Genomic DNA, 27,236 nt, shown 5'->3' with positions numbered 1-27,236 from the left:
TGAATTATGCACTTTAAGATTTTTTTTTTGATGTGGACCTTTTTTAAAGTCTTTATTGAATTTGTTACAATACTGCTTCTGTTTTATGTTTTGGTTTTTTGGCTGGGAGTCATGTGGGATCTTAGCTCCCCAACCAGGGATCGAACCCACACCTCCTGCATTGGAAGGCGAAGTCTTAACCGCTGGACCGCCAGGGAAGTCCTGAATTATGCACTTTAAAAGCATGAATTTTGGGACTTCCCTGGCAGTCCAGTGGTTAAAACTTCGAACTTCCACTGCAGGGGGTGCAGGTTTGATCCCTGGTTGGGGCACTAAGATCCCCTCATGCCACGTGGTGTGGCCAAGAAAAAAAAAACACATGAATTTTATGGTGTATCAAACCTCAATAAAGCTGTTATAGAAATAAGTATATGGTTTGCATATGTTGTTATATGCATTTCTGTACCTCGTAACATGGCATCTGATGGATAGGTGGGAGCCATGTGTACAGTAGAGGGTGTGCTCCTTCGCCTTATCAGCTTGTGTTAGGACACAATCACCTATACCTACATTTTGCTTTCTCTTTTCTAATGTTTTATGCGGTTTCTTTTTATGGTTGCAAAATCTGGGGATTTTTCTTCTCTGAGTGCTTAATTTGACATTAATTTCCTGTTTGGTTTTGTTGAGTGAGGAACGTAAGTGAACATGAAAGGAGATATAGTAAAAATTAATCAGTGGTGTACTGTTTGCTTGATATCTTTATTTTTTTAATCTAGGGATTTAGTTGAAAGAACTTCATTGAAAGATTTACTTCAGACTTGTAGACTTATGTGTATGGTAGTTTTGGGAAATGGGGTGCATTTGGGGACTTAACATGAAAAATTTGCAGCCATAGGAATGTCTGTAATGTGTCTCTTCATTGCACTGAAACACAGTCTTTCTCTTTGGAACTAGTATTGAGTGGAGGAAAGACCATTTTAAATAGCATATACCTAAATAGTAAAATGTTTTTAATTGTTAAAAAATTGTGTAAGATACATATAGCATAAAACTTGCCATCTTAACCATTATTAGGCGTACAATTCACTACTGCTGAGTACATTTGCATTGTTGTGCATCCAGCCTCCAAAACTCTTGATCTTGCAAATATCTGCCGCTGGCAGCCATCATTCTACTTTCTCTTTCTATGAATTTGACTACTTTAGGTACCTCTTATAAGTGGCATCATACAGTATTTGGCTTTTTGTGATTAGCTTATTTCACTTAACATAATTTCAAGTTTCATCCATGTAGCTTGTTAGAATTTCTTCCTTTTTGGTCTTCTAGTTTTATTGAGATATTGGCATACAGTACTGTATAAGTTTAAGGTATTGCAACATAATGACTTGACTTACATACATCATGAGATGATTGCCACAGTAAGTTTAGTGAACATCCATAGCTCATATAGGTACAAAATAAAAGAAAAAGAATTTTTTTTCCTTGTGACGAGAACTTAGACTTTAACAACATTCATATAGAACATACAGCAGTGTTAATTATATTCATCCTGTTGTATATTACATCCCTGGTACTTACTTATGTTACAAACCGGAAGTTTGTACCTTTTTGCTGCCTTCATTCCATTCCCCTCCCTCCACACCCCGCCCACCCGCCTCTGGTAACCATACATCTGATCTCTTTTTCTATTCGTTTGTTTGCTCTACAAAACTATGTTAGTACCTGGTGCACCACATAGTTTTTCCATATGTCTGTACATTACAAAATGATCACCACGAATTCAAAGGAATTTCCTTCCTTTTTAAGGCTGAATAATATTCCATTGTATGAATGTACCGTATTTTGCTTATTCATTCATCCATTAATGGACATTTGGGTTGCTTTCATTTTTTGGCTAGTGTAAACAATGTTGCTATGAACGTGGGTGTGCAGATATCTCTTCATGACCCAGCTTTCAGTTTTTTGGCAGTATATACTGAAAAAAGGAACTGCTGAATCATATGGTAATTCTACTTTAATATTTTTAAGAACCCCTATACTGTTTTCCGTAGCAGCTGCACCATTTTACATTCCCCTAGCAGTGCACATTTCTCTGGTTGCCATTTCTCCACATTCTCACCAAAACTTGTTTTGGGGGTCTTTTGTTTGGCTGGTTGGGTTTTTTTGCCATTCTCATTGGTATGAAGTGGTATCTCATTGTGGTTTTGATTTTCATTTCCCTAATGACTGATGATGGTGAGTTTCTCATGTGTTTATTGGCCATTTATGTATCTTCTTTAGAGAAATATCTATTCAAGTCCTTTGCCTGTTTTTGGATAGGGTGGTTTTGTGTTATTGAGTGTTAGGAGTTTTCTGTATATTCTGGAGATTAATCCCTTATCAGGTATGTGATTTGTAAATATTTTCTCCCATTTTATTGGTTGCCTTTTTATCTGTCGATTGTGTTCTTTCATGCACAAAAGTTTCTAATTTTGATTAAGTCCAATTTGTCTGTTTTCTTTGTGGCCTGTGCGTTTGGTGTTATATCCAAGAAATCATTGTCAAATCTCATGTCATGAAGCTTTTCCCCATGTTTTCTTCAAAGAGTTTTATAGTTTTAGTTCTTATGTTTGGATTTTTTGATCCATTTTTAGTTAATTTCTGTGTATGGTGTTAAAGTAAGAGTCCAACGTCATTCTTTTGCATGTGGATATCCACTTTCCCAGCACCCTAGCGTATTTGTTGAAAAGACTATCGTTTCCCCACTGAATGATCTTGGCACAGTTGTCGAAAATTATTTGACCATACGTGCAAGTGTTTATTTCTGGGCTCTCTATTTCATTGGCCTATATGTCTCCCTTTATACCAGTGCCACACTGTTTTGATTATTATTTGATTTTGATTATTGTAGCTTTGTAGTAAGTTTTGAAATCAAGAAGTGTGAGTCTTTCAACTTTGTTCTTCTTTTCAAGATTGTTTTGGCTTTTCAGGATCCCTTGACCTTCCATATGAATTTTACGATGGATTTTTTTCTACTTCTACAAAGAATGCCATTGGGATTTTGATAGGGATTACACTGAATTTGTAGATTACTTTGGGTGCTATTGACAACATCTTAACAATATTAAGTCTTCCATTCCATGAACGTGGGATATCTTTCCATCTATTTATGTCTTTTTTAAAATTTCTTTCAGCAATATGTTGTAGTCTTCATTGTACAAGTATTCACCTCCTTGGTTAATTCCTAAAATTTTTTTGATGCTACTGTAGATGGAATTGTTTTCTTAGTTCTCTTTGTTGTCTCCTTCCTACTGCCAGCTATAGGTTCAGTTTGTTCTTTTTCTAGTTCCTTAAGTTGTGAAGTTAGATTGTTGATTTGAGTTCTTTTTTCTTAAGCCTGAACTTTTTTTTTGAGAGATAATTGACATATGACATTATATTAGTTTTAGGTGTACAGCATAATGACTCAATATTTGTATATATTGCAAAATAATCACCACAATAAATCTACTTAACATCCATTATCACACATAGTTTAAAAAATTTTTCTTGTGATGAGGACTTTTATGTTTTACTCTCTTAGGAACTTTGAAATATACAATATAGTATTATTAACTATAGTCACCGTGCTGTATGTTATGTATAATTACAAGTTTATACCTTTGACCACCTTCACCCATTTCTCTCTCACACACACACACCCACACCCAACCCCTCACCCCCTGCCTTTGGTAACCCCCAGTTTGTTCTCTGTACCTATGAGTTCAGGTTTATTTTGTTTTCTATTTATTTATTTAAAGTTTTTTTGTTGAGGTATAGTTGATTTACAATTTTAATTTCAGGGGTACAACACAGTGATTCAAACTTTTTATAGATTTTACTCCATTTAAAGTTATTATAAATTATTGGCTATATTCCCTGTGCTATACCCTTGTAGCTTACTTATTTCATACATAGTAGTTTGTACCTCTTAATCCCCTCCCCCTTTCTTGCCCCTCCCCCTCTTCACTCTCCCCACTGGTAACCACTAATTTGTTCTGGGCATCTGTGAGTCTGTTTCTATTTTGTTATGTTCATTCATTTGTTGTATTTTTTAGATTCCATATATAAGTGATAACATACAGTATTTGTCTTTCTCTGTCTGACTTATTTCACTAAGCATAATGCCCTCCAAGTCCATCCATGTTGTTGCAGATGGCAAAGGGGTTGGTCCCATGTCCTGGCTCTTGTGAGTAGTGCTGCTGTGAACATTGGGTGCACGTGTCTTATCAAGTTATAGTTTTGTCTGGGTATGTGCCCACAGGTGGGATTGCTGGATCATATGGTAGTTCTATTTTTAATTTTTTGAGGAACCTCCATACTGTTTTCCATAGTGGCTGCACCAGTTTACATTCCCACCAACAGTATACTAAAGGTTCCCTTTTCTTCACATCCTCACCAACACTTATTATTTGCTGTATTTTTTAGAATAGCCATCTAACAAGGGTGAGGTGATATCTCATTGTGGTTTTGATTTGCACTTTTTGATGATTAGTGAAGTGAGCAACTTTTCATGTACCTGTTGGTTATTTGTATGTCTTTGGAAAATATCTGTTCAGAGCCTCTACCTGTTTTTTAATCAGATTGTTTTTTGCTATTGAGTTGTATGATTTCTTTACATATTTTGGGTATTAGCTCTTTATTACATGTACGATTTGCAAGTATTTTCTCGCATTCAGTAGGTTGCCATTTCATTTTGTTGATGGTTTTCTTTGCTGTGCAGAAACTTTTTTGTTTGATGTAGTTCTACTTGTTTGTTTTTGCTCTTTTTGCCTTTGCTTTTGGTATCAGATCCAAAAAATCATCACAAGACCGATGTCGAGGAGCTTACTGCCTATGTTTTTTCACAGGAGTTTTATGGTTTCAGGTCCTACATTCAGGTCTTTAATCCATTTTGAGTTAATTTTGGGGTGTGGTATAAGATAATTGTCCAGTTTCATTCTTTTGCATGTGGCTGTCCAGTTTTTCCTACACCATTTATTGAAGAGACTCTCCTTTCCCTGTTGTATATTCTTGACTCCTTTGTTGTGAAGTAATTGAGCCATCTATGCATGGGTTTATTTCTGGCTAGTTATTTTGCAAAATATCCCTCATTTTGGGTTTATCTGCTGTTTTCTCATGATTAAATTCAAGTTAGTGCTTTTATGGTGAGAATAACAGAAGAATAATGTTGTGTCCTCCAGTGCATTGTATCAGTAGGCACGTGATGTTGCTATGTCTCCTTACTGCTGATGTTAACATTGACCACTTGGTTAAGGAAGTGTCTGCCAGGTTTCTGCACTTTAATACTGTTTCCCCCTTTTAAATTAATAAGTATCCTGTGGGGAGCTACTTAGAGACTATGAAAATATCCTGTTTCTCTTTATACTCTCACCCACTAATTTTAGCATCTATTAGAATTCTTGCCTGAAATAATTAGTACTGTGTTTACCAAATGGTGATTTTCTATTTTTCTCATTTTTTCTATCATTATTAATTGGAATTCTACTGCAAGGAAGAATTTTTCCCTTCTGCCCCATTCAACTGTTTATTTAAATCACTATGAACTCATGGCTGTTGGTTTTAGTCCATGAGTTATAACCCATTTCTACCATTATTTGTTTTGTTGCTCAGGTTGTCCCAGATTTGGCAATTGGAAGCCCCTTGAAGTTGACTTCTGTGTGTTTACAATGTGTCTCCATTATTTTTTGAGCTTTCTTTCCGACACCACAGGGTGTAACAGGTTCATTTTTAGGTAGAATTTTTTTTATTAATTTTTATTGGCGTGCAGTTGCTTTACAATGTTGTGTCAGCTTCTGCTGCACAGCAAAATGAATCAGCCATACGTATACATAGGTAGAATTTTTTTAATGTGTGGTTTGTATTTTGAATTATTTTTTGCTTTTCTTAGGTATGAAGATACGTGGGCTGCACTCCACAGAAGAGCCCAGGAATGCGCAAGTGCTGGCGAGGTAAAGAATCGGCTAATCTTATACTCACGGGGAAAATATCCTTTTGTAGTCTTCAGTGCTAGTTTTTAAGAAATTAAATTTGTAGTTTTGTTAAAACGTTTTGCAGGATATCTGAAATTTAATTTAGTAGTTGATTATGAAACTCCCTAAATAAAGCACTTTTTCATAATTTCTCAGTCAAGTAATTTAGTTAGCTTAGAGAGTTTGTAACTTTTATTCTAGAGTTGCAAGTAAATATTTGGTTCATCCAGGTATAATGCTTTGAATTTGAGTCTGATACTTTTGCAGTTTATGTAAATTATGTCATTTCTTTCTACTCACTATTTAAGAATTCCTTTTTTGGGGGGCAAAAGTTTAACTTTGCTCAGTCTACTTAAAAGCATTAATTTGCTTATTAGTAAATAAATATAAAAATCTCAGGAGTCAACCTCAATTACTTAGAAGAACAACCTATTTTCTAGCTCTATAGAGTGTGTAATGAATAAAAGAGACTTGTAATTAAAATTATTTGGTATATGTACTTAAAGCTTTTTTAGCCAAGATGAAATATAGTCTGTGTTATTGATGGCAATCAAACATTATTTCTTTCTAAAAACTTCTGTGATTCTGACTTTTAATTAATTTAGACTGACTTCACCATTTACCTAATTAATGAAACTGTAGTAGTTACATGTATAGAACATGGTAATACATATGATAACATTTAGACATTAATGTTTCTCTTAGAAATTACTGAAAAAGAAGGTTATAGGTTTCTGTTAGTAAGGCAGACTAGATACTTTGAAAAGCCCTTTAGGTGTAAAACACCTAAATGCTGGATAGATTTTTTTTTTTTAATTTTTAAATGCAGTAAGTGTACAAAAATTAAAGGAAATCCTAAAGGCAGAAAACAAACAAAAACACCAGGGAACTGAAATGAGAGTGGTTAAAAAAATAACATGGAAGCTGGGGTCAAATAGTAAAACAAAAGCTTTAGAGATTTGGGTGACAGGAGATTTTCGTCTATGGGGAACTGAGTCTAAGACTCCTGCATAAAGCTCTTGGATATTTGAAGTGACTGCATCTCTTGGTGAAAGGGTAATCTAGGACATTTCAAAAAAGAAAGAAAAGATGAAAGAAAAGCTACTTGTTGGCAAAAGGAGACAACAAGGAAACTCGTCTTCATAACAACTTGGAATAAATATAGTCTCCATTTTGGATTTGTTTGTATGGTCTTGGGCTCACATGAGTGTTGGGCTCTAGTTTATACTTCCTGCATGATCAAGGAACCACTAACTTAAGAAATGAAAGGGCTACAGGTGACTGTGTCTTTGACACTCAACAGAAACAAATACCAGTTCTTCATGGATGAAACTTGTAAACCCAGGCCCTTCAAGATTCCCACAGATTCATCCCCTAACCACCCCCCTCCCCCCTGCCAAAGATTAGCAAACCCACAAAGAAATATATTACCAAAAGTTGGAGTCACTAGAACCAAAGAGTAAGATTTAGACCTGTAAGGCACTTTAGATATTGTACTCTTGTATATAGACAATTAAATAGGAGCATACAAAGTTTTTTAGAGAGATGAAAGATGGATGAAAATGAGTAAGGAATAAGAGAGTATGAAACATGACTTTAAAACATGACTTTTAAAAGTCATTGAGATTAAAAACCCAAAGGATGTGCTTAACAGCAGGTATCTATAGCTGAAGAAAGAGTACATTGAAGTAGGAGATAAAGTCAGACATTACCCAGAAAGGATTTCTGAGATATGAAAATGGAAAATATGAAAGAGGAGTTAATAAAAAATAGTTATAAAAGGTCTATAGGTTGAACCAAGTAAGATTACCAATATGAGACCTTTTTGATCTGTAAAATTACAGTTTCATATAGCTCAGCTTAATATATCTAATAATCTGGAAGGAGAATGAGGGAAAGACAATGTAGGAGAATGTAAATGGCTGAGAATTTTCCAGAAATGAGATCTGTAAATCCTTAGATCCAAAAAGTATTACAAGCAAGCAAGGTAAGTAATTATCCACACCTAGACATGTCATGTTGAAGCTACAGAACACCAAAGGCAAAGAGAAGATCTCAAAGTAACTAAAGAGAAAAGATAGATCACTTACAAATGAATGAGTTTCCATTAGACTTCTCAAACTGTTGTCAAGAATGAGGGCAAAGTGAGACATTTTCAGATAAAAATAGTTTTCTATCAACAGTTGTCCAATAAAGGAACTTCTAAAAAATGTATTTCTGGATAAAAGAAATGATTTTGGGAGGTAGGTCTCAGGTATAGGAAGGAATAATGAGCAAAGAAAATGGTAAACCATAGGTAAATATAAACAGTGACTATGTATTTCTATCAGTTATCTAGTTTGTGGAATTAAAAATTATAGAACAAAAATGCTAGATAAGAATAGCATGCAATCTGGAAGGCAGATTATCAGAGTTCAAGTATTTTAAAAGCCCTTGCATTATTAATGGGGAGGGTATAGATATTAATTAACCTTAGATGTAAAGTTAAATATGGAGGGCAGAATTTCAAGGGTAACCACTAAAGAACAGAAATAGTGTATATCTTTTAAACCTGTAGAAGAAACTAGAATAATGAGAATGAATTAAATGGAAACAAAGGATCGCTCTATAAGATTCAGTTCCCTAAGGGGAAAAAGTCTAAACCTGTGTGTCTAGTAAGTCTCCGTATGTAAAAGACAAGTTATAAGGAAAAATGGATAAGTCTATCATCAAAATGGGGGGATGTTAATACATTCCTCTTAATTGATAGGGAAAAAACCCAAATAAACTAAGTATGGATATAGGACATGCGACTAATGTGATTTACAAACTTGACCAGATAGGCAGATACAGAATCTGCCCCAACAAATACAGAATACAGATTCTTCAAAGCACACCTGGAACACATAAAAATTGACCATGTACTGGGCCGCAAAGCGGTTCTCAACAAGTTTCATGTAAATCGACAAGTTTCATGTAAATCAAGTCATACAGAATATTCTCTGATCCTGGTGCAAATGAAGCTGGAAGTCAGTATAGGAAAACAATTTTGAAAATTCCATACATTTTCCAATTAAAAATATATATTATGCATTGGGACTTCCCTGGTGGCGCAGTGGTTGGGAATCAGCCTGCCAATGCAGGCGACATGGGTTCGAGCCCTGGTCTGGGAAGATCCCACTTGCCGCAGAGCAACTAAGCCTGTGCGCCATGACTACTGAGCCTGCACCCTAGAACCCGCAAGCCACAACTCTGAGCCCGCATGCCACAGCTACTGAAGTCCACGTGCCTAGAGCCTGTGCTCTGCCACAAGAGAAGCCACCGCAATGAGAAGCCCACGCACCACAACAAAGGGTAGCCCCCTCTCCCCACAACTAGAGAAAGCCCACATGCAGCAATGACGACAACACAGCCAAAAATAAATTTATTTTTAAAAAAAACTACTAAAGGGCTTCCCTGGTGGCGCAGTGGTTGAGAGTCCGCCTGCCGATGCAGGGGACACGGGTTCATGCCCTGGTCCGGGAAGATCCCACATGCTGTGGAGCGGCTGGGCCCATGAGCCATGGCCACTGGGCCTGCGCGTCCGGAGCCTGTGCTCCGCAACGGGAGAGGCTACAACAGCGAGAGGCCCGCGTACCGCAAAAAAAAAAAAAAAAAAACTATTAAAAAATATAATGCATAATTTATGGTTCAAAGAAGGAAATAATACTAAAAAGTTTTAAATAGAACTGAATTATAATAATTACTACACATAAATTGTATAATTTGCCAAAGACTATTTGGAGGGAAATTTTATAGGGGAAAACTTAGACTGAAAGTCAGTGAGCTAATCTAACCTAAGAATTAGAGGACAGAATAAATCATGAAGGAAGAATGAAAGAGATAATAAAGATGAAAAAAGTAAATGAAATAGAATATAAAGAATACAATAGAAGCCAGACAAAGCCACAAGTTCTTAGAAAAGACTAATAAAATTTGGTAGATAGATGTCTGCTGATATGGAGCAAGGAAAGAAGGATAAATAATTTTAAGAATTAAAGAATATAACTACAGCTACAGCGGAGTGAAAGATAAGAGCTTGTGAAAAACTATGACAAATTTGAAAGCTTAGACAAAATGGAAAAACCCTGGAAATTTTTACTAAAACCAATTTTAAAAGTAGTACAAATCCTGAATAGTCCTATAGCCACTAAAGAAACAGTATTAGTGATTAATCTTTTCACTAAGAAAGCACCAGGTCCACAAAGTTTCATAGGAGAGTTCTATCAGACTTTCAGAGAGACTACCATTTCAATGTTAGACAAACTCCTGCAGCAAGTGAAAAAAGGGGAAACTGCCCAGCTCATTTCATGAGGCTAGAATAACTGATACTGAACCCCAACAAGGGAAGTATGAGAAGGTAAAATTGGAGCCCAGTCCCATTCATGAATACAGTTACAAAAATTACAAGCAAAATGGAGGCATTATCTCTCACTTAACTTCAGTAACCTATTTCTGGAAATCAGATGTTCTGTGCCAGCACTCTGTCCAGGAACCTATTTGTCACATTCTAAATTGGAAAAGTCATAATGTGTTACACGTCCACCCAAAGCCCTCAACCAACTTTCTTAAATATATTTAAGAATATATTATAATATATATATATACAACCAGCAAAACGTCTATAGATGGTAGCAATCTGTTAGGTAGTAAAGTGCTTCAAACATAGCTTTCTGCTTACCAAACCTGTGAAACACTCGTTGACAAACAGCTGCCTCGTGTGTAGTAACGTGACCTATCCACACTCACAGTATGCAGGGCTTGCCTCTCCTTTATAGATGGGCTCCTTGTACCGTCTTGTGATTCTCATATTCTACCAATGTTATTTGAAATTTCACTTGAGAATATTCTCACACATTGTTATAAAATGTGTATCAAGCGTAAATGTAAAGTTTTCCTATATAACTGTGAGCCAGAACTTTGGGTATGTGTTTGTATATGTGCTTGTTCTGTGAATGTTGGATGATAAGCAAGAGGCATTCTACCTGGGAGACATCCTGCTGTATACATGGCTGTGATGGCAGACCAAATCCAGCCAGGCATAAACACCCCAGATTTATTCCAGGATTATAAAGTTGGTTTGACATTAGAAAATCTTTTGTATGCCGTTGATCACGTTAACAAATTAAAAGAGAAAAATACATAATCATCAGATGCAGAAAATACATTCAGTAAAATTATTCAGAGTAAAACGTTTTAGCAAGTTTCTAATAGAAGTTAACTTTTGTCCTAATATCTACCAAAACCTGCAGTATTTGACTTGTAGTATTTTGATCCCATGGTCAATCATCTTGCTAAATCCTCTTATTCTAATAATTTGCATTCTGGGATGGGAGTTGTTTTGTGTAGATGGAAGGGAAGAAGAAAAACCTACCAGTCTTTCTTCAGGTCTTTTTACAGTGGGTAGAACCTCTAATGTAATGTTGAATAAAAGCAGTTGAGGGGCTTCCCTGGTGGCGCAGTGGTTGAGAGTCCGCCTGCTGATGCAGGGGACACGGGTTCGTGCCCCGGTTCGGGAAGATCCCATGTGCCGCGGAGCGGCTGGGCCCGTGAGCCATGGCCGCTGAGCCTGCGCATCCGGAGCCGGTGCTCTGCAACGGGAGAGGCCACAACAGTGAGAGGCCCACGTACCGCAAAAAAAAAAAAAAAAAAACCAAAAAACTCTCTGACGTATTGTTGAGACATATGTAAATATTTAAAATGTATATCTTTAACATGCAAAGTGTTTTATCACGTGTTTGTTTTGTCAGGCCATGCTCATGTGTCTTTAGTGGCCTTTAACCAAAGAGTATCAACCTGCCAGGGCAAATATACCTAAGGACAATTCAGTTTTCTTTGACAAATTATTTTATACTCAATTACTTTAAAGCTAATTCTTACTATATAGTCTTAAAGTTCAAAGCAATATCTTAGAAAACAGTTTGGTCAATGGTAACTTTGTTGTCTAGACATTTTCCACAAGTTTTTTTTTTTCTTTTCTTTTTTAACAAGTTTTTTGATTTGTTTTTCCCTCCCTTAGCAATGTATAAATGAGTTCATAATTGATAGTGACTTAGGTGTTAGATTCTGAGGGTACCTTTTTAAGTTAGACTTCCAGTGCATTATTTGCTTATAATTTTTATTACTGTGAAATATTTGCCTTCAAATTGAACCTTTAAGATTCATGTTTTAACAATTTGGTGCATAAGCTGCTTAAATTAGGCATGCTTCACTCTCTTTGTGGTCCAGGTTGGATCTCTTTTGCCTGTGGTGGGAAGTGAACTAAACTGGGTGTGGGAATGCCTACTTTCTGCAGTAATACATTTTGACCTTGGGCAGATAAACGGAGTCTCTCTATTTTTAGTTTCCTCACATATAAAATGGTATAACACCACTTACACTGCTTACCGAAGTTGTTTGAAAATCACATGAAATAACAATGCCCCCAAAACACAGAACTGTTTTATACAAAGTAAGGTCCTAATGTTACCCATTTACTTGTGTCCCTGCTTTTTCTTTGTTCTCCTAACTTCAGTGTCCACCAGAAGGAATTTTGGAATGACTTGTAATTTGGGCAACAGACCCAAACTATGGGTTTGTCTTGCTACTTAAACTTGATTTCCTGGTGTTAAATCTGGATTTATTCAGAACTGTTTACTTGGAGGAGAAAAATTGGCCTTCTGGAGATAGCTCATTTCTTATTAAGTAAAGTTGAAGTACAGTTTTTCAGAACCTTTTCTTTTGCTAGCTTTTCACTTCTTCCTTTCATGTCCCCTTATACACAATCCCTAGAATATCAATTAAGGGCATGGGCTTAAGTGTCAAATTCCCTGGGATTGAATCTAGGTCTTCTGTGGCCCTTGGGAAAGTGACTCAGCTTCATTGTGCCTTGGTTTCTTCTGTAAAATGGAAGTGGTAATATTGCTCTGTTTACAAGGTTGCTGTGTAGTTAAATGAGATAATATACGTACATTGCTTAGCACAGGGCCTGGCACATAGAAATGCTCAAAATGTTTTAGTATTGTTATATTACACTTGATAATGATTTCTGAGAATCCATTCAACATCCCATTCTTTTAAATTAAAATAGTATTTTGATGTATTCTGATATATTCTTTCTGTGCACGCTTCTTTTTTTTTTTTTGAAGTTTCTGTGCACGCTTCTTATATTCTATATACAGAATATAATTTTCAATTTTGTGGAAGACATGAACTATACTGTACTTAAGTTTTAATACTTAAGTATGTTTCACTTTACTTTTCAGTAAGAAATGGTTCATATCTAAAAATTGTTTATTCTAGATTTTTCAAATTTTTAACATAATTAACCAGAGTAATTAAGATTTAACAAACTTTTTAAAAGATATGCCATGTACCAGGAAAAATATCTTTCTTATCATCAGTTCAGCCCTGTGATACAGGAATTATTTTTTCTTTTTTAGAATTTAAAAACTACAGTTAAGAAAATTTGTGAGACCTACACCAGACTAAAGCACCAAGAGTGCAGGGGTCTTTTTTTCTGTTTTGTTCACCATGGTCTCTCCAGTGCCTGAAACAGTGCCGGGCAAAGAGCGGGCGGTCCGTAGAAACTTGTTGGATATTACAGATGAACCCTATGGGCACGGATCCTTGTTGCAAGCCCAGTTTCCTTACTATTGCATCACAGCTGTGTCTGTTAGCCATGCTCAGTATCTTTTAAACTCCTCTTCAGGATCTTTACAAAACCGGTTGGCCCGGACATTTTGAAGTATACAGAATTAATGAGACATGCACTTGGAGTAGCGCTTGGTGACACCTCCCCAGCTCAGCTGAGGCTCGTATGTGAGACGATGTGGTTACCCCTCTAATGTGGGCTGACTGACAATGGGGAGGTGTGCGTGAAGTGGGGATAATGTGAGGAAACAGGGCAGCTTTCTAACCTCTTTATTGTAGCTTAATTTTTTTATTTCAATGTTGTGAATTCCTAGAATATTAAAATGTGGAAGCTAAAATGATCTAGCGCCACATGCAAATAATTTTGTATCTTATTTTGATATTTTTATTGCTCTAAAAGTTCTTTCTTTAGTGAGATTCAGTAAAAATCAGTTGTATTCATGTTTCAGCTCTTAAAGAATCTTAATCTTGGGATGCGTAAATTGCCCCTTTTTTAATATAAGTTAACTATGAACTCTGATTTTACATATAAAATTCAAATACACTTTCTTCTTTTATATAATGAATTTTGAAGTCTTTATTGTATAAAATATGGGTATCTTTCACAGTTCTTATTATTGGTGATGTTTTCAAAAGATAACCTCTCCATGTGCCTCCTAAGTCTTATTCTAGGTCCTTTCCTCTCTCACCATGTTAAAACCAAAACAAAATTGACCGGGAGAAACCGCTGTCTGTCATTGTCTTTACAGTCTTCAGGAAAACAAGTTAGAATTATTTTAGGCTAGTCTGGCATCTCACCACCCTGCTGTTGGGAACCTTTCACCTCCGAATGTCTTCTTTGTTAGTATAAATCCTTTTCTCCTTTTGCTGGAATTGATCAATAGCCTCAGTGATTCCTCCGTATACAAGTACCATTTATCTTACTTTATGCAGTGAGTGTTCCTGTTTAAATGGAAATTGAATCATAATATATTCTAAATGCATTAGGGAACTTTTCTTTTAAAAGAATTCCTTTTGTAAAACGAATAATTATCCATTCATTATGTTTTGGGTTTGTTTTTGTTTGTTTTCTTTTTGGTTGTTCGTGGTTGTTTTTTGTTTTATTTTTTCTAGATTTGAATTTTCAAATACATGGTTTACTTAAAAATAGGGTATAGTTAGAAGTGACTTCTAAAGTCACTGCTGACCTTTCTCTTCCCTGGGTTAAGATGCACTGATAAAAGCTGTAATTCGAGGTTTTCTGCACTGGATGTTACGGTGGTTGTTTTCTCAGAAAGAAAACAGCTCCAGTCTCTTTAGAGTCTCTTGTTGTCTGTACTCAGTTGGAGGGTTTTTGGAGGTAACGTGGGCTGACTCTCATTAGCTGGCTGTAATCTCTGTGCCTGCGGTCTGGTTTTACTTTAACCCGCCTCTTCCGTGTTGCAGCTGGTCGACAGCGAGGTGGTGGTGCTCTCCGCGCACTGGGAGAAGAAGCAGGCGAGCCTGATAGAGCTACAGCAGCAGCTTCGGCAGCTTCCAGGCCTGCAGGCAGATTTAGAATCCCTGACGGCAAGTCTGAGTAAGTTCCATGTTTGCCTCTGCACATTACTTCTAGGAATGAAAATAATTTGGTGTAATTCCAAAGCTTTCTAAGACTACATTAAATTATTGCTTAACAGGATGTGGGGGGAAATAGTTCTAATTAATTTCATATTCTGATTAACTGATGATTTGACAGAAAACGATGATTTAAAGTGTAGAAGTGATTTCTAAAGTATACCACCAACTTTTTCTGCCTCATTTCTGCTCAGAAAGCATAATTTTGTTGATTCTTCAAAGTGACTCAGGGTGGTCTCTGTGACTTTAGGTCTCTGTTTAAAAGTGTAAATGTAGGAAATAAAAAGGATTGGGGTGGCTTTGTTACGACTAAAGGATATACTCTGGAAGTTGTTGCTTTTAAAATTAGGTCTGCTCAGAGCTTCATGTCTTGAAATATGCTTTTTTTTCCTCTTTAAACTGATGAGAGATCAAACCCTTATTAAATTAGGTTACCTGTTTGGCTAAATTTATACCTTGTGGAAATTTATATATTTTTGTTGTTTTCATTGGGATGAATTATGCTGATATTTATTTCTTGAGTTTATATTCAGAAAATTAACTTTTTTGTGTGTGGTACGCAGGCCTCTCACTGCCGTGGCCTCTCCCGCTGCGGAGCACAGGCTCTGGGTGTGCAGGCTCAGCGGCCATGGCTCACGGGCCCAGCCGCTCCGCGGCATGTGGGATCCTCCCAGACCCGGGCACGAACCCGTGTCCCCTGCATCAGCAGGCGGACTCTCAACCACTGCGCCACCAGGGAAGCCCCAGAAAATTAACTTTTATGTTTGACAGTTGCCACATCTTAGGATAATATTGTGGCTTATTATTTTCTAACCAAGCTTAAGATCTTAGTGAAGAGGTAGGGGTTATCTACATAGGAGTTGAATTTCTTGAGCTGATAACCTGACCCAGTCTTAATAGGTAAGGAGGTAAGGATACCCCACCATCTCTTCTGTTTTTCAGTACTGCCTTTTTGAAAGCAAAATAAAGCTGATTTACAAAGCAGGTACTTAGCAAATCATAAAACATGTGTGTGTGAATAAAATAGACACGAATGGTATTTGGAATGCTATTGCTGATAACAATAGCTAATGTTTATAGCACCCACTATATGTCAGAGATCGTTAGGCGCTTTACAAACATTTTCAATCCTCCCAAGATCCCTGTAGAAGTAGCTTTTATTATCGCACTTTACAGCTAAGGAAGGTTAGCCTTGGAGAGGTTGTGACTTGCTCAGGGTCACACAGTTAATAAGGTGTGAATCCAGGATCCCAGTCACGATGATGATGTACTCAGTGAGGGATGAGGCAGTTAGGGTGGCAGCTGTCAATAGGCCTCATGAACTGCATTCTTGAAACCCTGGCCTTAGTGTTCAGTTATTTCTGAAGGCAGGGTGTGGAAAAGAGATTCCGGGTCTTAGGAGGAAGGCCCTCCGCATTATTTCCCTCTTCCAAGTATAGGAATGATTCTTCTCAAGGCTTTGATAACTAACTGATGGGAAAAGCCTCCAAGATATTTGGAATATTCCTTTTAGCCACTTTCTTTTTAGCTTCTCTTCCTGTATCTCTCTGAGTCGCTTGCTTTTCATTGGTTATGTATTTCTTTGCAGAGATATTCACCTCTAATACCATTCCCTCTTTTCTTTCCAGCTGAGAGTAAATTCTGTTTATAAATGTTACTTGTTTGATACCACTCTTCTGATTAAATGCATTTGCCACAATTCTAATTATTTTCATAGTTAATTCTGCTTAGGACATGCAGTATATATAAGTTTTTCTTAAGGGAGAATATACTGTATTTTCATTCTCAATTTGGATTCTAATATCCTGAAAAAATAATACTTAGTGACATAATACCGTCTTCTTTAGAAACTGCATTTTGGCTTCTTAAATGAATGAAGCAGGCTTCCCAAATGCTCGCTTGAATTTTCTCTCTTTACTAATCTGAGAACATTGACCACTAAAGGCAAATTAAAGCTAGAGGATTCTCTGAAGTCCTATTCTAGATGGTCGCTTCCAAATAATTTGATTCTTTTTTTTCATTGAAGTGTAGTTGACACATAATATTAGTTTCAGGTGTACAACATAGTGATTCAACATTTAAATACATTATGAATTGATCACCATTGTGAGTGTAGTAACCATCTGCCACAATACAGTTATTACAGTATTATTGACTTATTCCTTTTGCTGTGCATTACATCCCCATGACTAACTTATTTTATAACTGGACATTTGTACCTCTTAATCCCCTTCACCTATTTCATCCAGCTACCCCACTGCCCTCCCCTCTGACAACCACCAGTTTGTCCTTTGTATCTGTGAGTCTTTTTCTGTTTTATTCGTTTTGTTTTTTAGATTCCATATGTAGGTGAAATCATATGGTATTTTTCTGTCTGACTTATTTCACGTAACATAATACCCTCCCAGGTCTATCCATGTTGTTGCAAATAGCGAGATTTCGTTATTTTTTATGGCTGAGTAATACTCCATTGTGTTTATCTATATATCATCTTTTTCCATTCATCAGTTGATGGACACTTAGGTTGCCTCCATATCTGGGCTATTTTTACTAAAGCTGCAGTGAACATGGGGATGCATGTATCTTTCCTAACTGGTGTTTTCATTGTCTTCAGATAAACACCAAGGAGTAGAATTGCTGGATCCTATGGTAGTTCTCTTTTTAATTTTTTGAGGAATCCATACTGTTTTCCATAGTGGCTGCACCAACTTACATTCCCATCAACAGTGCACGAGGGCTCCCTTTTTTCCACATCGTCGCCAACACTCGTTAACTGTCTTTTTGGTAATAGCTATTCCGACAGGTGTGAGATGATATTGTGGTTTCGATTCTCATTTTCCTGATGATTAGCGGTGTTGAGCATCTCTTCATGTATCTGTTGGCCATCGGTATGGCTTCCTTGGAAAAATGTTTATTCAGGTCATCTGCCTATTTTTTAATCAGATTGTTTTTGGTTTTGATATTGAGTTGTGTGAGGTCTTTATATATTTTCGATATTAACCCTTTATCAGATATATCATTTGCAATATCTTCTCCCATTTAGGAGGTTGGCTTTTCGTTTTGTTGAGGGTTTCCTTTGCTGTACAAATGCTTTTTAATTTGATATAGGCCCATTTGTTTATTTTTGCTTTTGTTGCCTTTGTCTCAGGAAAATATTTTGAAGCCAAATCTGGTAGGTTGTATAAATATATATCTATATCACTCATGTATTTTGCGAGTTCATCTCAATGAGTTTATGGATCATTTTTAGGTATTCGAACCATTTGGTTTTAAATTCTTGCTCATAAACTGTGGATTCCTTTATTTTTGGGTAGCTTCCAAATACTCCTTATCATCACCTAAATACCTTGATACAATATTACAAGGTTTAGTCAAGCAATAATAAAAAATAAAAATAACTTAGAAGAAAATGGTAACTGACCTATATGTTAGGATCCTTTTAGCTTCTTTGAACTTTTTACCCTTTCACTGTCAAATCTAATACCATATCCAGTCAGTCCCTCCATTTCCCAGGCTACTTAATTCTTTTGAGTCTTGTCCTGCTCTCTAGAGGGTCTGCCCTTATTAAAGAATAAGGGATTAATATGATGTGAACAATTTGAACCTTTGATGATGCTTTTAGCTGTGTTGTCCTATGGCTTAATAAATATAACTCCTGATTTCATACTCCCTCAGGAATTAAGTAAGAACAGATAATCTACTCATGTTTTTTTTAATGGGGTGTGATCCATCCAGCTTACAAAAGCCTGTGTAATACATAATTACTGGTAAGGCTTGTCATTTAAAAAAGAAATGATAAAGGTATGCTGGGAATTGGAAAATAAGGGCTGTTGGACTGACTCTCCGATCTGGATTTGGGTCTCAATTCCACAGCTTCCTAACTGTGAGACCCCGTGCAGGTTTCATAACTTCTCTAAGCTTTAGTTTGCTCGCAGAATTGAGGGTGAGAGTACCTGCCTCGTAGGGTAGCTGGAGGGTTGAAGGAGGTGATGGGTGTAAAGCACTCAGCACAGTGCCTGGTGTATTAGGCTTCTGCTGAGTGCCACGTGCCGTTTGTAGGCTCTGGGGATACAGCAGTGAACAAGACCGGGCAGCTTCCACCAGGGTGCTGACGTTCTACTGGGAGTCTCTCTGGCCTTTGCAAATTTACAAATCCATTTTCTTTGACAGAAGGGTTTGGATGGATGTTACGTAATTTAGCTTGTCCTGCAAAATAGAATGTAGAACCATAGCATGAAATGTGGTGAGAACAACAATGTAGTATTCTGTACCTGGAAAGACAGTGTGTAAGGGTAAAAGGGAATGTTGTCCTCCACATCCTGTACCCTTTCTTATTCTGTGCGTTTTGTCATAAAAGTGGTCATATGTTTGAAAAGTATTTATTGAATTCTCTTGAACTTCCACTAGAGGGTAGTCTAATCCTATTCCTATACTGAAGTCTAAAATGTCAAGGGCTTTTCTGAGTTATCTCTATTGCTTAGTTTATTTTGTATGACCTACTTAAAAAGACTGTTACCTTTGTCTAGAACAGATGATTCTGTTAATTCTTAGATAACAAAGTGCTGTAAGAGAATGACAGACTTATACTGAGCTTGCATCTTTCTTTTGATCTGACCTGTTTTGCTTTCTCTGTACGGAGTTTGAGAGTGCATCTAGCAGAGAGACTGTCCGTTTTTAGGGTTTCATGAAATACGTTATCTTATTGTCCAGGTTACGTTCTGAGATTAGACCCTTCAAGAGACTCATTAGCTCTCTTTCGACACCTTTTAGTATATACTACACAGATCTCATTTGTTCCATGATGGCTTTTAATGCATTTCTTAAAGTTCCTATTATCATACCATCATTACCTTATTACACAAAGAGTAATGAAAGTATTTGTTGAAGACTCTTGTGGTCCTTTAGTACCCAGCCTCTGTGACCTGTGGGTTTACAGTCAAAGATTTCTTTGTACCTTGAGGCTAATTATTTTTGCTAGAATATACTCATTTAAGTGTGAAATTACGAACTTTAACGTGCTGTTCCATTCTTCTGTCAGTGGTTACACTACAGATAATATGTATTCGAAACAAATGGCACAAAGGAAAATTCCAAACAGAATGGCTCTTCCTCTGGGATGGTCTCCTCCCAAAGATTTGTGACGTTCTTTCCTGCACAGCTGTCAGGCTCTCCCAAATGGCTTTTCCCAATAAAATTCCACCCATCTTTTCCGCTGATCACTAAATGAGACATATGCTGTTGTTATAGGGAGCAAAATGGTGAGGCTGGAATTTCTTATAAAAAGGTACATTTGTGTCCACGGAGGCCTGCTGGTGTTTTATGTACGTGCATTCTAAGTCTGGTTACCAGATTGACTCATGTCTGCAACTCGTTTCCTAACAGGAGATGAGCAGGGTGTGATGGGGAGATTAAATTTCTGCCCGTTTAAATTCAATATAAAATATTCAGAATACATACCATATATATGCTTATAATTATTATTTAAAGGTTTTTAAAAAGTTTTTAATATAAAAAGGGAAGAAGATTTATGTTCATCAATACAAATCTTCTGTATTTTATTACTGACTTCAAGCCTGTTAAGAGTTAAAATGGAAAAGTTCCATTGCTTCTTCTGCTTTAACTCACTGGTAATGGGGCCTGATTTGATACACTAATAACAAAGTACCATCTTGTTTAATGTTTTCAACGTTCTCCGCCCATGTTTAACTTAACTTGTTTACAAAATTTAGGGTAACCTTCTAATATTTAAATTAGATGAACATGAATCATAGATTTGCTTCCTTGGTTATTATTTTATGTTTTAGAGTAATAGAATCATTCTGTCTCCAGAAATCCTTTTTAATTGAATTCAGCAGACTAGGTATTAGGGGATACAAAGATGCAAAGATATAGTCTTTACGCTTAAGACATTCACAGATGCCTGAGAGAGGTAAGAGTACACAACTTGTGGTAGAATGTCAGAGTATAAGTCCTGGGCAGGGCTCATAGGTCTGTGGAAGCACAGAAGAGGGGAGAGAGCCCTGCAGGCTGGAAGGAGGGCGGGCTCTGACTTGAACCTGCCAGGGAGATGCAGGGCAGGGAGGCAAGCGGAGACCTCTCAGGAGAGGCAGAGGCAAGGGGGCAGGAACACACAGGACCCTCCTCGGAGTGGTGAGCAGTCCTGAAGGAGAGTGGTAGTGAGGTTGGAAAAGTAGGCTGTGGCCAGGGAGTGAGGGTCCCTGGCCACAACTTTTAAAGGGGAGAACGTAAATACAAGTTTGGCAGCAGCCATAAAGCGACCACTGACTCTCCCGAGCATTTTAAATCTCGGTTTGCCATTCAGCACGGGAACATGACGCTGTTGGCCTACATATCAAAGCCTCACTGTTATCCACATCCCTCTATGCTAAGGATAACATGTGTGATGCTAAAGGAACCAAGTAGCTTAAAGCTGAATGGATTCCATATTAAATGTAATTATTCTAGTTCTTATCACTTATCAAAGTGAAATAGCCTTTAAATAATCCTATTAGCTATTAGAATGAGCTGAACGTTGCTTCTTCAGGGCCAGTGACACCAGCTCCCAGGCTGAGGCTGCTCGTCATTTTTCCATTTAATATAATAACAAAAAATAATCTAAATAGCAACTAACATAATAGCATCATTTTGCCTGTTTCCCGCCACATAAACTCCTTATGTACCATTTATGACATTATTAAAATCTTAGATATAATTTTTCATTGATTAAAACTTAGATTTTGCACACTGTTTCTGGTTAGGCTTTCCATAGTCACATATATTAGCTGTTGTATGTTACCCCTGAAGATAGATTCCAAACCGTCATGAACTGCATTATCAGTCTTTTCCAGACTTGCCATGATCTACAGTGATAGATCAGTATGATAAAAATCATTACCTAAAATGTCTTTGAAGAGGAATGCTAAACTACTTGTCATCACATTTTAACTTTTCAGTAAAATTTTATTTTCCCCCCAAATCCATGTCTTTAAGCCCTAGACTCTACCAAATAGAGGCGGGAGTTTTTAGAAGCATAGATATTTAGTAGAGTTAAAATTTAGGATATTAGAAAATGTGAACGCTTCTGGATTTAACAGATCTCCAGATCAAACAGATCAATTAAAAACGGACAAAATATGTATCTTAATAAACCTAAAACTGCAAGTTGAAATTTAGGGAATTTGCGCCTAATGTAGGTGATACAGAAGCTAGTTTAGAAAGTCACGTGACAATCGCGTGGCTAAGGGAAGGGATTAGACACACCGTCCTTGTAGCTTAGCTATCCGAATGAAACCAAGGCTGGAAAGCTGCACAGCCAGCTTGCTCCTTCCTCGAGGCCCCTTCCTCCGGACGGCTGTGACTCCCAGACGCGGGAGTCATATTTCTTGCTGAGTCTCGCTCTCCCTCATCTCCGTTAGATGCCTCTCCTTTGAGTTGTCACAGCACCTCAAGCCAAGCTCTGTCAGGCAGTGTTGTCACTGAAATATGCCTGCCCTCTACTTGAAGCTCTTTGAGCGCAAGGGCTATCTTTTTCATCTTTGTACCCCGGTGTCTGGCCCATGTGGTGAGTATTCGGTAAATGGCCCTGATGCTGTTTGAGTTCTAAAATCTTTGACCTCTGAAGCTTTTCTGTTGTCTGAGAAAACAACCAGTCCTCACTCCTATAACTATGAAGTCTTGGTTTACTTACGCATCTATCAACTGGAAATCATTTTATGTAAGAGGGACTCAGTTTTGATTCCTGACTGCTCTTCACTAGCTAGGTGACCTTGGGCAGAGCTCTGAAATAATTTCTGCAGGCTTTGGCTTGAATCTTTTAAATGAAGGATTTGACATAGATTATCTCCATGTTCCAATGAAGCTGCAAAGCTCTGTGGCCTAGAGGCAGAGTTGAGCTGTTGAAAGACCAGTGGACAGTGAGAACTGCTTCCTGAGTGTTTGTACATCTGTGCAGTGCCTTGGAGGTTTCTATATATCATGTGCAAGGCAGAACAAATGCTAAAGTAACTAGGAATCTCAGATATTAAATTGTGTCCGGCATAACGTGTTAATTATACTTTGCTATATTCGCATATGAAAATCGACTCTTCGTGTGTGGTATATGAGATCATTAGGATATCATACATTAGATTAATCAGGATACTCTGTTTCCTCATCCTGGTTAATAAAGTATTTTTTTAATTGAAGTATAGTTGATTTACGATGTGTTGATAAAGTATTTAAAGTATTCTGGAAAGTTCTGTCTTAAAAATGTTCGAGATAGAAAAATATACTCAAAAAAGATAATTTGAAGTATGTTTTAATGTTAGTGCATTTTATTTTGCTTCAAGAAAGTTTAATAAAAATATTAGATAAATACAGAACAATCTCAACAGTTCAGACTTTTAACTTTTGGACACTTTTTCTTTTCTCCATGATCAAGGATTCTGATTTTTGACGTTTGTTTCTTCTTTTGACCTTCTGTACTTTCAGCTCATTTAGAGGCTAGTTTTGAGGAGGTAGAAAACCACCTGCTGAATCTGGAGGATTTATGTGGACAGTGTGAATTAGAAAGATACAAACATATGCAGTCCCAACACCTGGAAAATTACAAGAAAAATAAGAGGTGAGTTTGAAAAATTGACCATGATACTCATTTTCAGTCTCAAAGTTTTCCACAGTACTTTACATGCTACTCTTTATAAGTTTGGACTGATAAAAGACAAAGGTGTCAGGTAAATCTATTTAATAAGCTTTCCAAAACTTTTTTTTTTTTTTTTTTGGTACCACTATCTGTTGCTGTTTTATTGGAGATGAGTTCTGGAAAGCTAAGGCTGGGATAGATGGTGGAGGGGAGAAGTGCAATGGGCAGAGCTTCCCAATCAAGTAGAACCCCCGACCTCATTTTCTCCAAGTGGCAGATCCTGCGCTGCTTTTTCCCCTTTTCTTCTCTTTTATTTGGAGCAGGAGGAAAAGGAACCTAAGCTCAGGCTATGGAAAGGGGCGCAGCTTTGTCACATGTTGTCTATGAGACCTTCAGCAAGTTATTGAATCTCTTAGCCTCAACATGTGTAGCTTGTAGTGAAGATAATATTGTACCAGCTTCCTAGAGTTGTTGTGAGGGTTCAGTGAGATGGTCATTATCAGATGCAGTGTGTGCTCTGTCAGTAGTAGTTATTATGGTGATAATTTTCATTAGACTAACCTGAACCGGAAATGGGTAATCTTATTTATGGAACTATGAAATTTTATTTGTCATTCTTTTCTTCACTCTCACCCAGTGACTTAGATTTATTAGATATATAATTAGTACATTACAATTTATATGTTACAAAATGAAAATCAACTTCGTGTTTGGAAAACAGCCTCACCTTTAATTTGAGTAAAAGCCAAAGTGTACTGGACAAGTCTTAGCATGTTTCACATAATTGAAATATCATTTTAGAGGTGTTTAGAGGAATTGTGTAGTAGAAAGAGCACTGTCATTAGTCGGAAGACCCAAGTCCTGGCTTCTACTAATTCTTTGCTCTTGGGCAAGCTGTTCACTTTCCTTTATACTTTATCCTGTTGTTAAGCTTTTCTTGGCAAGCATTGGAAAGACTTCTTAAAAAATTACATAATTTTAGTAAATTTAGATAGGATAAGCAGATTTGTTGATAGCACCTGTTACTCTGAAATAATGTAGGAAAAAATAGTGTGCCAGTTGAGGATTACCAGCTTATAATCAGTAGCTTGAAATCTATAGGTAAAATAATGGTAAATTTTTCATGTTCTGATAGGCCAAATTTTAAAAAATTATAAAATTTATTTCTCAAGGACTGCATGAGATTAATGTAAGATGTCATAATAGGTTTTAAACCTAACAGTTTCGGTGAGAAATACCAAAGGTGGGAAATTTAAATTAACTAGTACTTTGATGGACCTTCCAAGACTTTGAAAAAAATTATATATGTAGATATTTTGTTAATGGTTACTCATAGCATCTTCATAAAATAAATATTTATTAATAAATGCCAAAGTATTTTGCATCTGATTGTCTAATGAGACATTAGACTTGTGACTTAGCTTGAAATCATATTTTTATCCTGAAATGATAAGTACTGATTTAATTCACAATTGTTAACAGTAATATGATTTGTTTTGGTTATTGTGAAAAGTCCTTGAAAACCTATGCTTGATTTCCTTCTCTGGCACTTCCTACCTATATGACCTTTTGCAAATGACCTATCTTTGGCTTTCTTATCTGTAAAATAGAGATAATGATATACTTTCCTGCAAGGTTATGGAAGATAAGGGAGAGTTTTGTTAAAAGGGCCAAATAAAAGCCGGTCCATTTAGCTTACAGAATCATTGGTGATTCTCAGTTCTAGTTAACTTGCCTTTCTAAATACAAATAGTGGAAATACTACGCAACATTGCTTAATTCTGTTTATCAATATAAACTGTAATCTTTCCGAAACTCTTTTTCCCAGTTTTGTTGAGATGTAAGTTATATGCAGCACTGTATAAGTTGAAGGTGTACGACATCATGACTTGACTTACATACATTGTAAATTGAGTACCACAGAAAGTTTAGTCAACATCCATCATCTCATTTAGATACAAGAAAAGGGTGGGGGGGATTTCCTTATGATGAGAACTCTTAGGATCTACTCTCTCTTTTTTTTTTTTTTTTTTGCGGTACGCGGGCCTCTCACTGTTGCGGCCTCTCCCGTTGCGGAGCACAGGCTCTGGACGTGCAGGCTCAGCGGCCATGTCTCACGGGCCCAGCCGCTCCGCGACACGTGGGATCCTCCCAGACCGGGGCACGAACCCGCGTCCCCTGCATCGGCAGGCGGACTCCCAACCACTGCACCACCAGGGAAGCCCAGGATCTACTCTCTTAACAACTTTCATTTATACCACACAGCAGTGTTAACTGTCATCGTCATGTTGTACATTACATCCCTAGTACTTATTTATCTTCTAACTGGAAGTTTGTGCCTTTTGACCACTTTCATCCAGTTCACCTTCATCCCTTATCAGATTTATGATGGGCAGATATTTTTTTCCCATTCCGTAGGTTGTCTTTTCATTTTGTTGGTCACTTCTTTCTCTGTGCGGAAGCTTTTTAGTTTGATGTCGTCCTGCTTGTTTATTTGTTATTTTTTGCTTGTGCTTTAGGTGTATCATATCCAAAAAATCATTGCCAAGACCCATAGTGAGGAGCTTTTTTCCCCTGTTTTCTTCTAGAAATTTTATTGTTTTGAGTCTTATATTTAAGTCTTTAATCCATTTTGAGCTCATTTTTGTGAGTGGTGTAAGATAGGGGTCTTTACACCTGAATATTCGATTTTCCCAGCACCATTTCTCAAACAGACTGTTTTTTCTCCATTCAGTATTCTTGGCTCCCTTGTCAAATATTAGTTGACTGTATATGCATCATCTTCCTGAAATTCTTAACTTATTTTATTCAGGATATAAAAGGATGAACTATCTTCTTCAGAGAAACCTTTTGGAATCAATTTGTTTAGTTAATACACACACACACAACACACACACATATATGGCTGATTAACAATCATTTGTAGTGTAAATAATTTGAGTTGACAACACTGAGAATGAAGTAGTTTTATTCAGTCAAATGTAGATCAAAAAATATCTTTCCAATAATAAATTATGTAGAATATTTACTATTCAGAGATGTCTTACTTACAGTTTAAGCTTCTTACTTTTATTCAATCTAGAGGTTATCAAAACTGGGAATATTATGAAGGCTAGTGTCAATAAATGGAAAAAAATGAAAACAATGGCATATTATTTAGAAATAATGGAGGTAAATACCGGAAGAAATCTCTAGAAGAGTTGAATGTAGCTTCTTGCGAAAAGCAGGACAGAAAGGTGGGGAGAACTCAGCCGAGGAACTAATCTGCTTCATCATAAATCCTTGTGGGCACTATTTGACTTAAGGAATGTACATGTACTATTTTGATAAACATAAAAATTGAATTTAGAAATTTTTTATTAGCTACAACATTCCCTGAAGTGTTTTACAGGAACAGTGGA

The 27,236-nt window shown here is 36.8% G+C and overlaps 1 protein-coding gene across 1 annotated transcript in view; it reads left to right on the top strand.

Annotated features, from left to right (window-relative positions):
- Positions 1 to 27,236, top strand: part of DTNBP1 (dystrobrevin binding protein 1) — a 118,081-nt gene that overhangs the window by 15,251 nt on the left and 75,594 nt on the right. Inside the window, exons 4-6 of the mRNA XM_079932721.1 lie at positions 5,888 to 5,948; positions 15,045 to 15,177; positions 23,685 to 23,817. Of these exons, the coding sequence (XP_079788847.1) occupies positions 5,888 to 5,948; positions 15,045 to 15,177; positions 23,685 to 23,817 (327 nt within the window). The remainder of the gene's footprint in view (positions 1 to 5,887; positions 5,949 to 15,044; positions 15,178 to 23,684; positions 23,818 to 27,236) is intronic.

The sequence above is a fragment of the Stenella coeruleoalba genome, assembly GCF_951394435.1.
Source record: "Stenella coeruleoalba genome assembly, chromosome: 10".
Taxonomy (NCBI): domain Eukaryota; kingdom Metazoa; phylum Chordata; class Mammalia; order Artiodactyla; family Delphinidae; genus Stenella; species Stenella coeruleoalba.
This window is presented reverse-complemented; position numbering and strand designations above follow the sequence as displayed.